Here is a 22,796-nt window from a genome sequence, read left to right as displayed (position 1 = left end):
GTGATAGAGGCTTCATAGACTAGATAGTGATGAGTCGATTGAGTATTTTATTTTCTTAAATTGTTCTTGTCAAACTATTTAACGACATAGATTGGAGTTCGATTTATTGTCCCATGACCTTTCTTCCTTGAGATAGATTGTTGATTGGAATTGCCCACTTAATTACCTTTTTATTTTAAATCTTTCGCTGATTGAATGAATGAACAGATGTGTGATCAGGTCAAGTGGTTCGCTTGGGAGCCAGTAATGGTTTTTAAGTGCCGGCCACGTCTAGGGTACCCTCCCGGGGCGTGACAATTATGCAAAATATCAGTCTATGATTTGAGACTATTTTGAGGAGATTTTGAATTGAGAGACACGATCCACGACAAATTAACATCATTTAGGGGTCGCACAAGTGGAATTAGGCGATTTCCTCATTTTTTGTGTGTTAGATCATTAATATTTTGCTAATATATTTTTCTGTCAATTTTTTTCTAAACCTTTATAGGACCCTCCGTAAGCATCTGGAGGAGTAATACATGAAGCCTTGGCACAATCCACGACGTATTCATAACATTTAGGGAAAGCACAAGCAGAATTAGACGATTTTGACATTTTTCATGTGTATTAGCTCATGGATATTTTGGTGATATAATTTTCAGTCAATTTTTTCCAAAACCGTTATGGACACTCTATATTTACCCGAGAGATCAGTATGTGTAGCCCGCACATGATCTAACGCTAATAAATATTTTGGTGATATGACTTTCGAATAATTTCTTTCTAAAACCTTTATGGGACCCTTAGTAAGTACCACAGGGAGAAGTACATGTATCCTCGTCATGATCCACAGCATATCCATAGCATTTAGGGGTCGAACAAGCGAAATTTAGCGATTTTTTAATTTTTTGTATGTGTTATCCATGAATATTTTGGTAATATGACCTTCGGTCATTTTTTTCTGAAAACTTTGTGGGATTGTCCGTAAGTACCTAAGGGAGCAGTACGTGTAGCCTCGTCACGATCTACGACCTATTTATGGCATTTAGGTGCCACACAAGTGGAATTAGATGATTTTTTCATTTTTTGATTGTGTTAGCCATAAATATTTTAGTGATATGACTTTCGATTAATTTTTTTCAAGACTTTTATGGGACCCTCCGTAAGTAACCGAGGGATCAGTAATTGTAGCTTCAACATGATTCACGGCGTATTCCTAGCATTTAGGGGTCGCACAAGTGGTTAGGTGATTTTCTCATTGTTTGTGCATGTTATCCAATGAAAATTTTGGTGATATGTGTTTCAGTCAATTTTTTTCTGAAACCTTTGTGGGACCTTCCGTAAATACACGGGGGAGCAGTACGTGTAGCCTTTGCATGATCCACATCATATTCATAGTATTTAGGGACCACAGAAGCAGAATTAGATAATTTTCTCATTTTTCATATGTGTTAGCCTATTCATATTTTGGTGATATGACTTTTAGTCAAATATTTTTTCGAAACCTTTATGGTACCTTCCTTAAGTACGCAGGGGATCAGTACGAGTAGTCTCAATATGATACACGATGTATTCATATCATTTAGGGGCAACACAAGCGAAATTAGGTAATTTTTCTCAATTTTCGAGTGTGTTAGCCTTTGAATATTTTGGTCATATGACTTTCGGTCAATTCTTTTTGAAACCTTTGTGGAACCCTCTGTAAGTACCCAAAGGAGAAGTACGTGTAGTTTCAGCACGGTCAACGGTGTATTCATAACATTTAGGAACCGTACAAGTAGAATTTGGTGGTTTTCTCATTTTACGTGTGTTAGCCCATGAATATTTTGGTGATATGACTTTCGGTCAATTTTTTTAAAACCTTTATGGGACCCTCCGTAAGTATTCGGGAGAGAAGTACGTGTAGATCGGCATGATCCACGATGTATTCATAGCATTTAGCAGACGCACAAGCAGAATTAGTTGATTTTCTCATTTTTCGTTTGTGTTTGCCCATGAATATTTTGGTGATATGAATTTTGATTAATATTTTTCTGAAACCTTTATGGGATCCTCTGTATGTACCCAAGGGAACAATATGTGTAGCCTCGACACTATCCATGATGTATTCATAGCATTTAGGGGTTGCACAAGCGGAATTAGGAGATTTTCTTGATTTTCGTATGTGTTAGCCCATGAATATTTAGATAATATGACTTTCGGTTAATTTTTTCTGAAACCTTTACGAGATACTCTGTAAGTACCCGCGGAGCCTTACGTGTTGTATTGACACGATCCAGGACATATTAATAGCATTTAGGGGCCGAAAATGCAAAATTAGACAATTTTTTTTATTTTTCGTGTGTGCTAGCCCCTGAATATTTTGACGATATATTTTTCGGTCAATTTATTTCCGAAACCTTTATGAGACTCTCTGTAAACACCCAGGGGAGCAGTACGTGTAGCTTCGACACGATCCACGACATATTCATAGCACTTAGGGGCCACATAAGCGGAACTAAGCAATCTTCTCATTTTTCGTATGTGTTAACTAATGAATATTTTGGTGATTTGACTTTCCATCAATTATTTTCTGAAACCTTTATAGGACCCTCCTTAAGTACCTAAGAGAGCAGTATGTGTAGACTCGACACAATCCACGGCATATTCATAGCATTTAGGGGCCGAACAAGCGAAATTAAACGATTTTCTCATTTTTTGTGAGTGTTAACCATGAATATTTTGGTGATATGACTTTCGGTCAAATTTTTTTCGAAATCTTTATGGGATCCTCCGTAAGTATCCAGGGGATCAGTACGTGTAGCCTCGTCTTGATCCACGACATATTCATATCATGTAGGGGCCGCACAAGCAGAATTAGGGGATTTACTCATTTTACATGTGTGTTAGCCCATGCATATTTTGGTGATATGATTTTCGGTCAATTGTTTTTTGAAACCTTTATGGGACCCTCCGTAAGCGCTAGGGGGAGCAGTACATGTAGCCTCGGCATGATCCACTACGTATTCATAATATTTAGGGGATGCACAAGCAGAATTAAGTGATTTCTCATTTTTCGTGTGTGATAGATAGATAAATAGAGAGAGAGAGAAAGAGAGAGAGAGGGAACTATATTCTATGTTGAAGGTAATGAGATTGCTTGAACCCATTGAGTCATTCACTGTATGTTAGATCATCCTTTAGTAGTAGTTTTAACATACATATTTTGGTTTAATTACATAAAGAATTTACGGTGATAAAAATATTAAGATTTTCTATGTAACAAACTTGAAAAGTTTGAAAGCTTAAAGAAAAAGAAGAAAGAAGAGGGAAATGTTAATTAAAATGCCGTTTAAAGTGATTGTGCTTTCTTTTGTAGATCGGACCATTGATGTTTTTGTGCTTTTTTGTTGGATATTGGTTAATCCTTATCGGAAGAAAAAAAAACATGTAATTAAACTTTGTGAATTTCATGGTAATTTCGATCTACTTTAAAAAGGTACAGATGAAAAAACCTGCAAATGAAGCTTATACAAGTTCAAGAAAAATTAGAATAAAGTCCTATCTACTTAAAACATAAATCAGACATGTTTCACTACGTCAACAAAAAAGAACAAGATCTTTAGATGAATGGAAAGAAGAAACCATTTTGTGCAGATGATTTTCCTCTCTGAGAATCTGATCCAAAAATTGACAATATGCCCTGTTTCACTAAAATAGATGTGTTGAGGATAGTATTATTGTTTATATGGGGTGTTTTTGGCTGATGTTATGAATGCAAATAAAAGGGGCAGGGGATTTGTTTTGAGATTTTAATGTGCTGGCTTTGTGGGAGGTGACATGTATAGATACTTGAAATAAACTAATTAAATTAGCATTCAACTATAAAACCCATTACACAAGGGGGACATGAAAAACTCGTAAGCTCATCAACACTAGAATTGAAATAATTACTACTTACATAACGGAACCTGTGAAAGCTAGAATAGTTTGTATAGCTGTGAGTATGAGGAATATAATGGCCGCCACAGTTGAAGCTCCTACCCAAGGACTACTAAAATAATTATGCATCAAACTTGCCATCGTTCTGTTCCATGTTTTTTCACAATGTTTATTTGCTTTTTTGAATTCATCTTTGTAATAGAAGTCGCGATACGTAGTGACCCCCTTTCCGATTTTGTTGAAGAGGCTAGCCACTTCTTTGTCCTCTCCTAAATAGTTCACTATGATTCCTTTTTGGCGAAGCAAATTCACATCTTTGTCTGAGTCTATAAGTTGATCCATGAAACTTGCGTAATCACTGAAATATATAGGATGTACATCAGATGATTGTTGCTCATAAGCAATGAGATTTCGCAGGATGGTTTCCGTATCATCTTCCACTCGAAAACAAGGGATTGTCATCAATCCCCTCTCGAACTTTATATCGAATAAACTTTTCATATTACTGTCCTTTGCAAAGCTAACTCCAGCTTCGGAAAGCTCTGTTGCATTTGGCATGACCATTTCCATTGTTTTGTAATCGTTTGACTTTTTCATGGTATTCCCATGACATGAAAATATGTGTAGTAGATGAAGTAAATGTTTGATAGTTCCTGCATTATATTCTGTCTCACTAAAGGATTCAGGGATCACTATTGGCAAGCCACCAAAATAATTAAATGTATCATTTGCCAATATTGCCAATGGTTCATCATCATCTTGCTTTGTCATGAGATAAAGTTGGTCTAGGACAAAGAAAGGAAGTTGGTTTTCTAGTAACAACAAGTCTCGGCATATGTAATAATCATTAATATTGATAATTTTGTCTTCTCCTTTTGGAGAACGCTCTCGAATAAACTCAACGACAAAACAACCATCAAGCAACAACATTTTAGTATCTATGTCTTTCATATCGTCGTAACACTCTAGTGCTTCCTTCTTCAGTTTCACCATTTCACTAATGCAACTTTCCACATTAAGCCCCTCTTTTCGTTGAAGAAATCGTCTTAGGTACAATTTTTTGTACTTTTCCATTGAATCAAGTTGAGGATTTTTCTTATGGTAAGGACCAATAGAGACCATCTTTGGTGTATAAGCATCTGGATTTGATTCACGTAGCCACACCTTTACTTTGGAAATCGTCCACGATTTAATAGACAAATTGTCTAAATCATTTAGGTCGATTATATGATCCACTTTCCTCCCTTCTTCTATCTGTAAAGGAAGAGAGTAAGAAATTTTAAAATGTTTATTAGAAGCACTATGCAATAAGCAAACAATTACATATTCTTTTAATATGATCAACTTTACGATTTAGATTAGATATATCTGTATTTAATATTATTTTTTTTGTATATATACCTTCATCGTTTAACAATTTTATGCATATTTATTTTTTTCGTTAACAAGATGAATTAAAAAGAAACAACTTAAAACTGGTTTTTTAATTTTAAAAATGTCAACATGACTTTAAAAGCTTACCTCACCCGATCCATTATTTCTTTACCCTCCAGATCCGATTCAAATTAAAAAATTCCAAAAGGTGTAAAATCTTAGTTGGTGAATATGCTAGGATAGTGAAATAGACCTAAAATTACATGAGAGGAAAGAGTCTTAGAAATTCTATATTTAATTGCCAAAACAAAAGTTGGCTAATGAAATACCTCATCTTTTTCAGTTTGAAGAAGCAATGGAATTGTAATCTCACTGGCGTGTGTCATCCCTCTTCCTTCAACTCTAATTCCTACAAAAGACAAGTGAGGCTTGCTCAGTTGGTTAAGCACCTCCACCCACGACCGGTAGGTCCTGGGTTCGAGTCACATTGGAGGGGAAGTGTGGAAACACTATAAATTCTCCAAAATGGGGGGTAAAAAAAAAAAAAATCCTACAAATTCTTTTTAATTTCAATTCCTAGATACCATGGAATTTTTTATTTTTTTTTAATTATTATTATTATTAATCCAAAGCAATATATTCATTGTAGAATTTTATTTGAAAAGGAAAAAAACAAAGAAATAAAATATCGTAAAATACTGAAATCAAAATTAAAAAATAAAAAGATCATGCAGGATACACTTACTAAGTTAATGGAAAACACGTGAGCTCTTAAAAATCGACAAAATTTCTTCTGAATTTACTTTTGAAGAAAAAAACCAAAAAAGCAACGAAAATATCGACATAATTTCTTCTAACAACCATTTACATGTCAAATACGTGAAAAGCAAGGGTTAAAAAACTATATTGTCAAAAACATGTTTAATAAGAATATTTTAAACATAATGCAAGTATTCAATAAGTATAATCTTTAGTATAAGTATTTAAGTTATTCATTGAAGTGAAACCCTTTTCGCCTAAGAGAAGTGAAAAAATTAAATTTTAAATTTTTATTTTATTTTTTTTATTAAAAAGATACTACATATAAGGGTATTATTTGATCCTTCTCACACATAATTTTATTATTATTATTTTTTGATTCAACGACTAATTTAAATTTATTATTTTGATGATCAAATTTATTTTTCTCACTACTTTTATTGTAAAATTTATTATACATGCTCCAATTTTTTTGATACATACAAAACTAAATTACAATATTTTTTTCTCCTTTTTCCATTCACTCTTTTTTTTTATTTCTTTTATATTTACACCAAAGAATGAAAAAATAAAAATAAAATAAGAATTAGAAACTCAAATAAAGATAATCAAAAAAGTCAAAAAATAATTCATGCGTGAAAAAGATTATATATACCCCTAAACTTTGCTAAAAAAAAATTCACATACATGAATCTTTTTATTAAAAATCAAAAAAATAATTTTTTCACTTCCTGAAGATGAAAAAGGTATATGTGAGCTATTTTTGTAACATGGGCGGGAGGTGGGGGAGGGGGTTGTTATATGTGAACAACTTTTGTAACGATGGGGGTATATGTGAATCATTTGTGTAACGGTAGAGGTATATATGAGCCAATTTCATAAAGGGGGCATATCAGCTCTAAATAGCAAAGTTGAAGGGTATATCAGGACATTTTCCCTTCATTGAAAAACACCCCATAAGTGCAAATTATTAGTTTTATCCTTGAACTATTGACAGCCTTAAAAACACAATTTTAACTAAACTTAAATACATCCACAATCTTATAACATGAGTGAAATACACCCCTAAATTATCGCCAAATTTAGGGGTGTTTTCAACACTTACCTCAATTTTTTTAATCAAGATTTTATGCTCCTACAAGAGTTTGAGACTGCTTGTTATGTCATGTGGCAGATCAAGGGTGTATCTAAGTTTAATTAGTCAAGTAATAAAGTGTTCTAAGCCTGTCAATAATTTGAGAATGAAACTGATAATTTGAACAAAGTTTAAATGTGTTTTCAATATTTCTCTAACTATTTAAATGAAAAGCATCGCATAAATTTAAAGGGCTAGCATATGTATTCAGCCTTTTCTTTTTAAATCATTCCAAATTAAAGGCAATTTGAGGGAGTATTAGACACTTCTTTGCAAAATGTGTTCCCATCCTGTTTCCATTCGCAGCGGCTGAGCTAAAAAGTTTATCAAAGAAATTTATCATATATTATAAGTAAAATATATAAATGTGTTCTTTAATTTAAATTTGATCTCAACTAATATTTATGTCATTATTATTATTATTATTATTATTGTTGTTGTTGTTGTTATTATTATTATTTGCGGAATTTGATTTGAAAAGAAGAAAAAAAAAGTAATAAAATACCGCAAAATACTAAAATCAAACTTTCAAATAAAAAGATCAGGAAGGATACACTTACTAATTTATTGGAAAACACATGAGCTCTTGAAAATCGACAAAATTTCTTCTGAATTTACTTTTGAAGAAAAGAACCCAAAAAACTACGAAAATATCGACATAATTTTTTCTAACTACTATTTACATGTCAAATGCGTGAAAATCAAGCGTTTAAAAACTATATTGTCAAAAACATGTTTAATAGGAACATTTTAAACATCATGCAAGTATTCAATAGGTATAATCTTTAGTATAAGTATTTAAGTTATTCTTTGAAAACACTCCTAAATTGGGCCCGGATTATTAGTTTCATCCTTGAATTATTGACAGTCTTAACAATACCTTTTTTCTTAGCTAACCGAACTAAAATACACTCCCGATATTACAGCATGAGTGAAATACATCCCTAAATTTTCGTCAAGTTTAGCGGTATTTTCAACATTTCTCTCGATTTTTTATTAAGATCCCATGCTCGTACAAGAGTTTGAGACCACTTGCTATGTCATGAGATGGATCGGGGGTGAATCTAAGTTTAGTTAGTCAAATAGAAAGGTATTTTTAAGCCTGTTAATAATTTTGGATCAAATTGAAACTAAGAATTTGCCCTAAATTCAAGGGTATTTTCAATACTTCTTTCTAAGTATTTAAATGAAAAACATCGCACAAATTTAAACTGCTAGCATATGTATTCAGCCTTTTCTTTTTAAATCATCCCAAATTAATGGCAATTTGAGAGAGTATTAGACACTTCTTTGCAAAAATGAGATTTTCTATCGTAAATATAAATTAATTAAACCGTAAAGTAAGTAATTAAACACTGATTACCAACAAAAAAAAATTACGATGACTAAGAATCTTTTAAATAAAATGATTATCCATTTTAGTCATGTCCTTCAACTTGAGGTATAAAATAATATAATTAATTGATAGTGCTTAGCATAGAACGAGAAAATGCAGAAAATTACCTCTTTGGTTTGGCTGTTTCTTCTTTTGTGTCTATTCAACTCTTGTTTCTCCTGGATTTTTCATTGCTATGGAGTATATATTATATAAAAAAAGAAGAAGAGAGAAATACTGATAATTGAAGATAATATCCGAATACGTGTGGGGTATAGAGGAGGTGTCAATGTTACGGTTCAATCGGTTATTTTATAAAATTTATATCATATAAACTTTTTATTATATTATTTTACATCATTAAAATTAGAATTTCAAATTTTCTTTGGTATCGATACGATTTAATTAATTTTTGAATTTATTTTTTGTTAAAACGTTACGGTAGAAAGGTCTGGAGGAGACGAATTAAGGTAGAATCTTATAATTAGTAGGTAGGAGTGCGACCATACAAGTAGATAGGTCTGCATTTTCTTGTTGCCCTTATCAGTAGTCGTAGGATTATTCTTGTATGTAGCTTCTTGTTCTTCAATTTTTATTGCTATCTATGTTTTTGTGTAGTTCAATTATAGTATTATTTTATTGTAGTACTCTTGTGTTATACTAGATCTGTTAATTTTGTTACTACCTATTGCCTTTTAATCTTTTATTACGTCTTTTTCTAGATTATTTTAATCTTGAACCGAAAATCTATCTTGTTAAGAAGTCCCACATCGGTTGAGGGATGGGAAATTGGTCTGCTTATATGAACTTGGACAAACCTCCCCTCATGAGCTAACTTTTGGGGTTGTGTTAGGTCCAAGTGTCATATCTTTACATGACATCAGAGTCAGGCTCATCCCAATTTGTTGTTCATAGATGTTGGGCCTCCATTTATAAGTGTTCACGCTCAGTTGAGATCTGAGCAGGCGGGGGAGTGTTAAGAAGTCCACATCGATAAAGTGATGGGAAATTGGTCTGCTTATATGAACTTGGACAAACCTCCCCTCACGAGCTAAGTGGCAGAGCCAGAATTTTGACTAAGGGGATTCGACATCTACTATATATACATAAAAAAATATTTTAACCATGTATAAATAGTATAATTTTCTGTCGAAAGGGGTGAACCCTCAAACCACAAGGTGGCGCCGCCACTGCATGAGCTAACTTTTGGGATTGAGTTAGGTCCAGGCAGGGGTAGAGCTACATTGTGGTTAAGGAATTCATCTGAACCCCCTTCGACGAAAACTTATACTATTTATACATGGTTAAAATATTTTTTTTATGTATAAATAGTATATGCCGAACCCCGTTTGGCTAGTTTGTGTGTCTACTTCTTCAGATTTTGAACCCCCTTATTGAAAATTCTGGCTCCGCCACTGGATCCAGGTGTCATATCTTTACATATCGAAAATAACCTCTCTACCCCACCTCTGAGGTAGAGGCAAGGTTAGCGTACTCTACCCTTCTATGTCACACTTTTTGAAACTACACTGAATATACTGTGTTGTTATAGTTATGTAAGATCACAAGTAAAAGTTAGAACATCATACTAAATATACTTTCGTAAAATTTTGTTACAAGATCTCTCTTGAAGTTAGGAGACATGCATTCATATAAAAAGGAATATCGAGAGAGAAGATGGAGTCGTCTTTAACTTAGATTTTCAATTTGAAAAATCAGATCAAACTTGCCTCAAACCTTAAGATGGCTCTTACAAATTCAAAAAAAAATTACAATTATAAGGTCAAAAAATTGTAATCAAACTTCAATAATCTTTACACAGTTGGAGGATTGATTTTAGTGGGGGTGGTTGGGGTGTTGAGATGTAATGAAGATGATAAGGAATTAACAGTAACTATAGTCTGTCAATTATTTTAATTAAAACAAGCAAATATATATGAGCTAACGAGTGTCAATAACTAGTTGGACTAATTTTTTTTATATTTATTGAGCATAATTGACATACAACGCCAAATTATCGTTTTATTCAATTGTGTGTCCTAACGATTAATGAAGTAGGTGATCTCAATTAATGAGACAAGTGACACATATAAATGAGAGTTTAAGTATTGCCGTGGAAAAAAAAGAAGTGTTGGTAACCTCTTTTGAATTTTGATTTGTCTAAGCTTTAGCTGGACTCAATAATTGAGTCTGCTAAAATTAAGTATCCAATAAGAGAAATTTATTAAATCATATAAAAGGAAAGATTATTAATATTGGGTAGCTTACTACTCAAATTGATGAAATTGTCACGACTCGAAATTCGGGCGTGATGACACTTATCCTTTCCTATCGGACAAGTCAGCCTAAACCCACTAAATGCGGAAGATAAAAACGGAAAGTAGTTTAGATAGATAAATATAGATAAAGCGGAAATTTAGTCAACTACAAAAATCCCCCACAGACTGATTGTCACATGTACAAGCCTTCTAATTACAAGATACGAAATAAATAAAAGTCTCAATCTTTGTCCCTTAAATAGAACAAAGTAATAAGTAAAAAGTAATAAGAAAGATGGCCGGTATCAACAGCTACCTCTCGACTCACCTCAGAGCCTCGGATGAAAATAAGAAAAGTTGGTCACTGTCCGGGCTCAGAACCTATAGTTTGCAAGGAGTGAGTACCAACAACGCGGTACCCAGTGAATAAACAACTAAGACTAAACAAAGCTAGTAAAATACACCTACTCCTACCATACTATCCAACCCACAGACTACAACCTGCACATAAATTAGCCCAGTCTAATAGTTCTAACAGCACAATATTCATATATCTCAACAACAGTACAATTCAATTTGCAAACAAATCAGCACAATCAATAATACAGATCAAGGGAATATCAGGGATAAAATCATCTATAATGGCAAAAGATGTATGATGCAACGAAATGCAATGTAATGTCACATATCGTGATGCATGTCTGCCCTACTGATACACATCCGTTGATCACCTCAGATTGGAACTCATGGGGGCCTCACATAGACCATGTATCTGCCGGAAGAGACCTCGGCTATAACATCTGCCAGAAAAGACCTCGACCACCGGAAAAGACCCCGACCGCCGGAAATGACCTCAGCCATAATATCTGCCGGAAAAGACCTCGGTAAATCACCTCGATCGGTAGAAACCTCAGTCTCAATATCCAGTATCTCACTCATATCACTTTTCTCAGCCATCATAAATAAGTGTATGCAAAAGTAATGAGTAAAAACAGAACGAATATTCACATATAATGTCATATAGTCCACAATCACCCAATTAATCAATACCATATCAACAACATATAAATATATCCAAATATTCACAACAAGCCCAAGGTTCTATCACATCGAACACCTCATGTCATCTTATTTCATTTTTTTTCATTTATTACCCCACTTTTTATCGTCAAGTTCATTTGAATGACAATAGTTCTTAACACCACTTTCTATCAATCATCAACACATAATACACGAATACATGATCCTACAAGCTTTATAGTAGGTTTAGAAATTCACTTGCCTCGAATTTAATCCCGAACTTCTCTGAAATATGAGCTTTACCCTTACGCCGACGTTCCGAATCAAACTAATTTATTCAACTATGCAACACAATAAGAACACAAGTCTAATGATACCCAAATCAATATTTTTAAAAATTGGGCCGAATCTGACACGAAAAACCCGAAAACCCCGATTTTATAAATGAACATAAAATCCAAATATTTTTACATGAAAATGATTCTTGAAGTATTTAGAAACTAATGTTGAAAAACAATTTGAATTTGGAATTGAAATCAACCCTCAAACACCAATTTTATTAAAATTCATGTTCTTGAGAAAACCCTCAATATCCGAATTCGAAACCCCTACACAAATCTGAAATATTTCTTAAAAAATATCTTACCCATATTTAGAAAAGTTCAAATATGAATTTTTTTCAAAAATGGAGTTAAAATCGATCTTGAAATCCTCAATTTAGTAAATTTTAACTTTATTGGGAAAATCTAAATTATACGCGGTTAATATGATGAAAATAATCGATGAATCAACAAATTTATGCCAAAATCAGGTTACCCATAACACAAGAATCCTAAATATACCTTTTTCATAAAAAATGGAATCCAAATCGATAAAACCCCAATTTTCCTCAAGAAATTTACGGATAAGGAAAGAAAACCATATGAAGAAATCATGAGAAAATTCCAAATTGAGGATTGCATACTAACCCTCATATTATATCGAGAAGAAATTCGCAAGAATCACTCCATTCCGAGCTCTAAAACTCCCGATATGCTTAAAATATCAAATAAACACAGTCTGAAATTTATATACTTGTATAGCTCTATTTGCACCAGAAAATCTGCAACTTTTATTTATATTAAAAGAACCTTAAATCCCTCATACGATAGTGAAATGACCGAATTCTTTTTCCTAAATGTCTTAAATAATGATACAGACCTTCTCTTTCAATCGAAACTCAATTTTGAACTCGTTTTCCCAGTCAAATATCATTTTTGCTAGGTAAAAAATTATTTCTTATTTTGCGATAAAAGTCTAATTTCGGCTTAGCGAAAATACTCCAAACTTTACAGATAAGTCCTATTATTCATGCTCAAAATTTCAGAAGTTTCGAAATAATTTTTCGATCTTTAAAACTAATAATGAACATTTTAGTTGTCACAATTTACTGAAACAACGTCAAAGCACCCAAGAAGCTTAAAAACTCACCCAAAACTCATCCGGACTTCCCGAACACAAACCAAATATGCCAGTAGCTTGGGAATGATATTTCAGACTCAATGGAACTGACGGAATTCGAATTTGAGGTCTCCTTAGCCTGAAACTTGAAAAGTCGCAACTAAACTAACTTAGACCTCAAAAATACCAAAACGAGTTCGGGACTTCCAAAAATTACAACGAATCCCTTTCTAGTGTTATAATCACCTCCCAAAACCATTGGAACCATCAAAAATTCAATCCGAGCACCCGAACCCTAAATGTTGACCAAAGCAAACTTGAATCAAATTTTAACTCAATTTCCAACTTCGGACCTAAATTCCACATTTCAACTCCAAATCTAATTCCGACAACTCTCCTAGATCAATTTCCACATTTGTACGCTGATGAAATCGCCGGAATTTCATTCCGATACTCGAAACTCCAAATAACTCCAAAACTCAAAATTTGACAACTTAAATCTTTAAAACTCATTTCTCTAGCAAAATCTCAACTTTTGACAAGATTTTCAAAAACCAACTTTTAAACTCAATCTAAAATGATTCGGTGCAATTGACGGAAGAGGTAAAATGATAATTTTATCGAAAATATCGAAAATGACCTTCATAGTAATTACAGAAATATCTTGTAACTGATGATGTTAGAACTAATTTAGTTTCAATATGAGCAACATATTAATATGTTTAAGAGATGGAACTTTAGGTATAAATTAATTATGTATTGACTTGTAGTCATTTTCATCACTCCAGGTTCAAAACAAAATATTTAATATTTTATTATTTTCAAATTAATATTAGAAAAGTAGGGTAGTTGAGTAGGCTTTTTAAGTCTTTAATATCACAACAAAAGTACAAACATATTATTTTAAGGTCCAAGACAACTTCATTTCTATGTTTTGGGTAAATTAATTGTATAGTACATGAGTAGAAAATAGGATAAGCAAGGATATTTTAGTCATTTTATCAAAATCAATGCACTACTTGGTCACACCGTCACACATAATTTACCTATTCATCACTTAGCGTAACTTTTTTTTTCCTTTTTAGAAATAAATATGAAACTTTGTTCACACAGATTCAGCGATTTCATCGTTAAACTAAATTTCACATGATTTATCGACCATCATCATCATGAGGACTATGAGGTTGATACAGAGGTGTATCCAAAATTTCAATAGGATAAGCACATTATTACGAAAAGAGGGTGTACGAAATAAATTTCGATAGAGTATTCTTTGTCCTATAGCAAAGGTGTATATCAAGGTAAGGTCGTTCTCTTTTCGGTTTATAGCTAATATAGACCTCGGGTAGTATTTTCATCGGTGAAAATCCATACTTTTGTCAGATTATCATGGCACCTTATCGTCTTGCATATTAAATTCAACTCTTGCCATATTTTCGTATCACGTGGGTGTGAGAAGAAGTTAATTGACTCTTAATAATAGTCGAAAAAGATATGTTAATGCTATTCCCTTTTTTCAGCATATTCCCTTAAAGCTTAGAGGCAATACAAGAGGTGGTTACCGTTGATATACTCGTAACCATGGATTCATAATTACAAAAGAATTCTCAGAAAGAGTGTTAAGTCAACATAATATGAAACGGTGAGGAGGGCAATTACTAACGTCCCCACATTTCCACCAAACCACATGACTCTACTTTAAATGTATATAATTTTTCATTGCTATGGGGTATCTATTATATAAAATACAGACAATTGAAGATAATATCTGAATACTTGTAGGGTATATATGAGGTGTCAATGAGACGTTATTTTATAAAATTTATATCATATATTAATTTTTTATTATATTATTTTATATCATTAAAATTATACTTTTCAATTTTTTTTGGTATCGGTACGATTTAGTTAATTTTTTATTTATTTTTGTTAAAATATTACGATATAAATGTGTGGAGGACAGGAATTAAGGTAGAATGTTCTAATTAGTAGGTAGGAGTGTGACCATACAAGTAGATAGGGCTGCATTTTCTTGTTTCCCTTATTAGTACGTAGTCATAGGATTATTCTTGTATGTAACTTCTTATTCTTCGATTTCTATTGCTATTTATGATTTTGTGTAGTTCAATTATAGCATTATTCTTCTATACTAGATCTGTTAATTTTGTTACTATTTATTACCTCTTATACTTTCATTATGTCTTTTTCTACATTATTTTTATCTTGAGCCGAAGATCTATCGGAAATAGCCTCTCTACCCCATCTCTATGGTAGAGGCAAGGTTAGCATACTCTACCCTCCTACACCACACTTTTTGAAACTACACCAGATATAATGTATTGTTATAATTATGTAAGATCACAAGTTAAAGTTAGAGCACTATACTAAATATACTTTCGTAAAATTTTGATAAAAACTCTTCAAACGCTTTTACAATTTAAAAAGTGATGAATCAAGGGAATACGAAAGACAACAATAATAGAAATTCATTCCACTATTTTAGAGTAATGTAAAATGGAATTAAACAAAGATAAATAGATTGAGATGGGCTCAAGAATGGAGTCTACTAAAATTAAGTATCCAATAAGAAAAAAATATTAAATCATGTAAAAGGAAAGATAGTTAATATGGTGTAGCTTACTACTCAAATTGATGAAATATCTTGTAACTCAAGATGTTAGAAATAATGTAATTTCAATATGGGTAACATATTAATATGTTTAAGAGATAGGACTTTAGGTATAAATTAATTATTTATTGGCTAGTCGTCATTTTCATCACTCCAGATTCAAAACAAAATATTTAATATTTTATTATTTTCAAATTAAATATATAAAAAAGATTATATATATAAATTTATTCGATGCAATTCACTTTATTTTGTGGCCTTTCAACACAAAATGTTTTTGGTCGACGATAGGAAAAAGAAAAGAAGAGAAAATCGTTGACTCAAGTCAATGACTAAATATCTTCCACGATATGTTACTTCATTTCTATGTTTTGGTTAAATTAATTGTATAGTGCATGAGTAGAAAAAAGGATAAGCAAGGATATTTTAGTCATTTTATCAAAATAAATGCACTACTTGGTCACAACGTCACACATAATTTACCTATTCATCACTTAGCTTAACTTATTTTTTTCCTTTTTAGAAACCAATATGAAGTTTTGTTCACACCGATTTAGCATATCATCGTTAAACTAAATTTCACATGATTTATCGATCATTATTATTTTATGGGCTAATTTAGAGATTAAATATGTGTCACTCACACCTATTGAGTATTTACGGTTATCAAAGTCCACTAATTTTATGTGTGTGTGAACGGTTGTTTATGTTTATGGTTAAAAAATCAAATCGAACCGCAATCCGAACCAAATCGATTAAAAAATCAATATTTTATTTGATTTGGTTAGGTTTCGTTTTAAATTTTGAAAATCAATACTATTTAATTTTATTTTGATTTTACTAAAAATAAAAATCGCAAAAATAACCAAACCAAATCGAAAAATTATATATATAAAAAAGGGCAGCCCGGTGCACTTAAGCTCCCGCTATGCGCAGGGTCCGGGGAAGGGCCCGACCACAAGGGTCTGTTGTACGCAGCCTTACCTTGCATTTCTGCCAGAGGCTGTTTCCAAGTATAAATTTAATAATTATTGATATATTATTAATAAATAAAATACAAATATTTTGTTAAATTTTAATTAACTTAAGTCTTTAACTTTACCATTTTCTCAAACTCAAGACTTTAAGTTTTGGTATGTAATTTTCTTGTATTCCCTCCCCCAGGTAGTTCTTGATCAATTGTTGAGCTTGATGTTAATTTTTTGCTATAAAGATTTGATCGTTTGATCTTTGATGTATAATGATTTTAGTTTGTTCGTGCAATGATAATTCTAGTATTGCTATTTGGTTAATTGAATCCACAGTAGCTTTCATGTGGATTGTTCATGTATTAAATGTCTGTGTCTATTAAAATGCGAATGCCCTCAACAAACTTATTACTTTTAAATCAAAAAATAAAAAATCGAATCAAACCGAAAATAATCAAACCGACGATTAGACGGGCCAAGGAATTCAGCTGAACCCTACGTCATCACGGCGCCATCTCCATACAGCTCGTCTCCCTGAACCATTTAATCTAAAATAAAATAAAGATATTATATATGTAAATATATATAAGCAAAAGGAAGTTCACAAAGTTACAAATTTCTATAATTTACAGAATAACTATAAAGTAATTACTTTTCACAAATTAGTAGAAGCAAAATATAAGTTCTTCAAAATTCTCTGTCTGAAAGAAGGGATTTGTCAGTTTTAGTCAAGATATCTGTAACTTTTCCATTGAATCAAGTTGAGGATTTTTCTTATGGTAAAGACCAATAGAGATCATATTTAGTGTATAAGCATCTGGATTTGATTCACCTATAGCCACACGTTTATATCGTACAATATCCCCTTTGCAAGCCTGCCTATATTACTAACATGAAATAATGTACATTTTGAGAAAAGTATCATAGAATAAATAAAGCTTTAATATAATAAAATAAAGTGTATTGACATTACATTTAAGAAAACATATCATAGATTAACACTTTGTGTGTGTTTTGAAGCCACCATTTATTCTAAAATTTGATATCAAGTTTAATTGAAGAACACTTTTAGGGTGCGTTCGGTACAACGAAAGATTGCTATTTTTTCTCAATAATAAGTGAGTTTTTAATTTATTTTTAATGTTTAATAAATAAGTTAAAAGTAATATTTGTATAAAATCTAAGCAAGCACTATTAAAGTCGGCATGGGGTTAAGGATGTGGTGGTGGGGATGAAGACTACGAGGTTGGCACAGAGGCGTATTCAGGATTTCGATAGGATGAACACATTATTACGAAAATGGGATGTACAATATAAATTTCGATAGAGAATTTCCGCTCTGGCGGTGCCGCCCCGATGGAGCCATTCCGCTCTAGTGGGGTGGTGGGATCCAGTCAAGCCAAATTCTTGTGAATTTCTTTTTAATCATGATTAACGAAGGCTCAGGTCGTTACACGCACAAGCGAAATTAGGCTATTTTCTATTTTTTCGTGTGTTAGCTCATGAATATTTTGATGATATGACTTTAGGTTAATTTTTTTCCGAAACCTTTACGAGACCCTCTGTAAGTATTCGGGGGAGCAGTACGTATAACCTCGGTACAATCCACGACATAGTCAAAGCATTTAGAGGCCGCATAAGCGGAATTAGCCGATTTTCTTATTTTTCATGTGTCCCATGAATATTTTAATGATATGGCTTTCGGTCAATTTTATTTTGAAACCTTCATGAAAACCTCCGTAAGTATCCTGAGGAATAGTACGTGTAGCCTAGGCACAAACCCAAGCGGAATTAGGCAATTTTTTCATTTTTCATGTGTGTTAGTCCATGCGTATTTTTGTGATATGACTTTCGATAAAAAAAATTTGAATCTTAATGAGATCCTCCGTAAGTACCCTGGGTAGTCATACATGCAGCCTCACCACGATCTACGGCTAATTTATAGCATTTAGGACCGCACAAGCTTTTAAGGTAAAATAGATCTAGATATACACTTGTTATATACGACTATACACATATTATACATAAAGAGTGTGCTTGAAATGAAGAAAGAAAATTATGTCAAGAAAATTTATATATGTAACTTAGCAAGAAAATATGAATTTTTATAGATATAATCTTACATATTATTATACATTGAGGTATGTATCGTAACATTTATGTTGAACTGTATATATTGAAAACTACAAATTTTGTTCATAAATCATATTCATTGGATACGATTTATGCCTTATCATACATCTCTTCATTATTTTTTTTTTAATATTTGAGCGATGTTAAAGTGGAGTTTAAAATATTGGGTAAAAATCCTCCATGAGTAAGAATTCATATCAATTTATTTGTCTATTTTTAAAAGATAAATTATACAAAATATCACCCTATGATTTGGGACTATTTTGAGGAGAATTTGAATTGGACGGCACAATCCACAATAAATTCATAGCATTTAGGGGCCGCACAAGCGGAATTAGGCAATTTTCTCATTTTTCGTGTGTGTTAGCCCATTAATATTTTGGTGATATGTTTTTTGGTTATTTTTTTTTTGAAATATTTATCGGACCCTCTGTAAACACCCAGAGGAGCCGTATGTGTAGCCTCGGTACAATCCACGATGTATTCATAATATTTAGGGAAAGCACAAGCGGAATTAGGTAATTTTATTATTTTTCATCTGTGTTAGCCCATGGATATTTTGGTCATATAACTTTCAGTCATTTTTTGAAACTTTTATGCACACTCCATAAGTACCCGAGAGATCAGTATGTTTAGCCTTAGCACAATCTACGACATATTCATAGTATTTGCCTACACAAGTAGTGTTAGGAGGCAATTTTCTCATTTTTCGTGTGTGTTAGCCCATTAATATTTTGGTGATCATTTTTGAATAATTTTCTTTTGAAACCTTTATGGGATCCTCATTAAGTACCCAAGGGAGAAGTATGTGTAGCCTCATCACGATCCATAGTGTATTCATAGCAAAATTATGCGATTTTCTTATTTTTCGTGTGTTAGCCCATGAATATTTTGGTGATATGACTTTCAGTCATTTTTTTCTGAAAACTTTATGGGACTCTCTATAAGTATTTGGGGAGCACTAAATGTAGCCTTAGCACGATTCACGGTATATTCATAACATTTAGGGGCCGCCTAAGAAGAATCAGGTGATTTTCTTATTTTTCGTGTGTGTGTTAGTTCATAAATATTTTGGTGATATAGTCTTAGGTCAATTTTTTTCAGAAACCTTTATGGGATCCTCCGTAGTACCCGATAGAGAAGTATGTATAGCTTCATCACAATCCACGGCGTATTAATAGCGTTTAGGGGCCAGACAAGCAAAAATAAATAATTTTCTATTTTTTCATACGTGTTAGCTCATGAATATATTGGTGATATGACTTTCGGACAATTTTTTTTAAAACCTTGATGAGATCATTTGTAAGTACCCGAGAGCAGTACTGTAGCCTCTTCATGATCCACGAAATATTCATAGCATTTAGGGATTGCATAAGCAGAATTATGTGATTTTCTTATTTTTCGCGTGTGTTAGCACATAAATATTTTGGTGATATGACTTTCGGTCAAATGTTTTTCGAAACTTTTATGAGACCCACTGTAAGTACCTCGAGGAGAAGTACATGCAGCTTCGGCACGATCCACGACATATTCATAGCATTTAGGGCCCGCACAAGCGGAATTAGGCGACTTTCTCATTTTTTGTGTGTGTTATCCAATGAATTTTTGGTAATATGACTTTCAGTCAATTTTTTTCGAACCTTTATGGGACCCTATGTAAGTACCTTGGGTAGCAGTTCATATAGCCTCGACACGATTCATAGTAAATTCATAGCATTTAGGGGTCGCACAAACTTTTAAGATAAAAAAGATTTAGATATACACTTATTATATACGATTCTACACATATTATATATAAAGAGTATGTTTGGAATGAAGATCATGTTAAGGGAATTTATATGTAATTTAGCAAAAAAATATGAATTTTTGTAGATACGAGCATATATAGTATATATATTGATGTACGTGTAGTAAATAATTTTGTTCATAAATCGCATTCATTGAATGTAATTTATGCGGTATCATACATCTCTTCATTTTTTTTTACCGTTTTTTATATTTGAGCTGGGATTAAAATAGAGTTTGAAATATTGGGTCAAAAACCTTCACGAATAAGCATCCTTATCAATTTATCCGTGTCTTTTTAAAAACATATATTATGCAACATACCAACCTATGATTTGGGACTATTTTGAGGAGATTTTGAATTGTGCGGCACGATTCACGACATATTCATAATATTTTGGGGTCGCACAAGCGAAATTCGGTATTTTCCTCATTTTTTTGTATGTGTTCGCCTATAAATATTTTGGTGATATGTAACGCCCCGAAGGGTACTTTAGGTGTGGAAGGCACTCGGAGACCATTGCTGGCCACAAGCGAACCACTCGGTCTGACCACTCATTCAATCACTCTGCTGAACACTTAGATATACCAAGTAAGATAAGACACTCAAGTGGGCTAACAACTCAACAACTCAATAAAGGAATGGCATCATACATAAATTGGCCCCTAACTTGGCTTCAAATTTTAAGTATGATCTCTAACTTTCAAAGTGCACAAATAAGAACTTTAACTATCCATTTCTTAAACAAAAAAATATGTGAATCCAACAACCAAAATGTGTGATATACAAATGCTCCCACGTGGATTTTTGAGCCGCTTAGTGGCTTCCACGTAATTAAAAAATTTACATGTATTTTATAATTTACAAAAAGAAATTAAAGAAAATGGGATTTTGATTTGAAGCGCTTGAATTGCGTCTTACTCGTGTGTTTTTTCAGGTTGGATTCGCGTGTTTTTTTGTTTAAGAAATGGATAGAAGGAGATTCAAGCCCACTGTAGCAAATCTTTTCACCGGTTCAGCAGTAGTCCTCTTGATTTGTCCCCTCCAGGATACAACAGCCTTATCACAAAGTGTAACTCAACAAACTTTGGACAAGAGTTGAGTCTAAAGCTCCACAAAAACACACATCCCTTCAACTAATAAGAACTCTCTTTTTGACTAACTCTTATGCGCTCTATATTTTTTTGTGTATCAAAAAACAAAGGAAGACCATCTCTATTTATAGGTGAGGAAGTCTTCCTAGCAATGAATAGTAAAATAATGAGTGTGATAATAGAGAGTGAATGGAATAATGGCCATTGCTGACCACGTTAGTCAGTAACCAAAAACGCATTGGAGTAAAGTCACCAATGAAATGCTCCACATGAATGGCAGTAAACAAAAGGCATATAATGCCTAATCACATAATGGCAGCAATGGTTGTCCACCAACGGGCATCAACTAACTTAAGTGCAAATACACTTAACTCCAAAACAAGCAAATTAATATACTAAATATTAATATTAAAATGCTAAAAGACCAACTTATATTATTATATTTTTGAAAAAATATTTATATACAGAACATACTATTATATTATATCTGAGTGAGGATTCTGCTCAACAATGTATTCAAGTTTATTTATTTTACAGCAGAACTTTTCTTTTTAAATGGACACACTAAAAATTTAATTAGTGTTGAAGAACAATTAATAAAAATGAATACCATCTAGTGTTTTTCCATCACTATAACCGATGCACTAATGAGAAGTTGTAATATTCAGATGAATCAAAAAAAAATAAAATTGATGAATACAGTGAACTAATCAAATACAATCATAACAAAAGAATTTATATACAATAATGCGTTAATACCTATTCAAACTTACCGAATAACACTCTTCCAGGCAAATCTCACGCAGATTGAAGAAAAAAAAGAGGAGAAGAAGATAAGTGTCCCAATGTTTTTCGCTATTCTGATATAATTCCAATTGAATTCCTATATATTTCTATAATAGTAGTTATTAACAATGTGAAG

The 22,796-nt window shown here is 32.5% G+C and overlaps 1 protein-coding gene across 2 annotated transcripts; it reads right to left on the bottom strand.

The window, feature by feature from the left end:
- Positions 1–3,628: 3,628 nt before the first annotated feature.
- On the bottom strand, positions 3,629–8,812 carry LOC129871690 (putative UPF0481 protein At3g02645). Of its 2 annotated transcripts, XM_055946648.1 has the most exons (3): positions 8,675–8,812; positions 5,607–5,686; positions 3,631–5,157 (listed from the first exon to the last, which is right to left on the bottom strand). In XM_055946648.1, exons 2-3 carry the CDS (start codon positions 5,661–5,663, stop codon positions 3,919–3,921), a joined length of 1,296 nt encoding a protein of 431 aa, XP_055802623.1. In that variant the 5' UTR covers positions 5,664–5,686; positions 8,675–8,812; the 3' UTR covers positions 3,631–3,918. The 2 variants fall into 2 exon arrangements, with proteins under 2 accessions (XP_055802624.1, XP_055802623.1); XM_055946649.1 differs by lacking the exons at positions 5,607–5,686; positions 8,675–8,812 and adding an exon at positions 5,425–5,600 and having other exon boundaries at positions 3,629–5,157.
- Between the last annotated feature and the right edge of the window lie 13,984 nt (positions 8,813–22,796).

Source organism: Solanum dulcamara, chromosome 10 (assembly GCF_947179165.1).
Source record: "Solanum dulcamara chromosome 10, daSolDulc1.2, whole genome shotgun sequence".
Taxonomy (NCBI): Eukaryota; Viridiplantae; Streptophyta; class Magnoliopsida; order Solanales; family Solanaceae; genus Solanum; species Solanum dulcamara.
The sequence above is the reverse complement of the archived record's forward strand: the minus strand, read 5'-3'. Positions and strand labels throughout refer to the sequence as shown.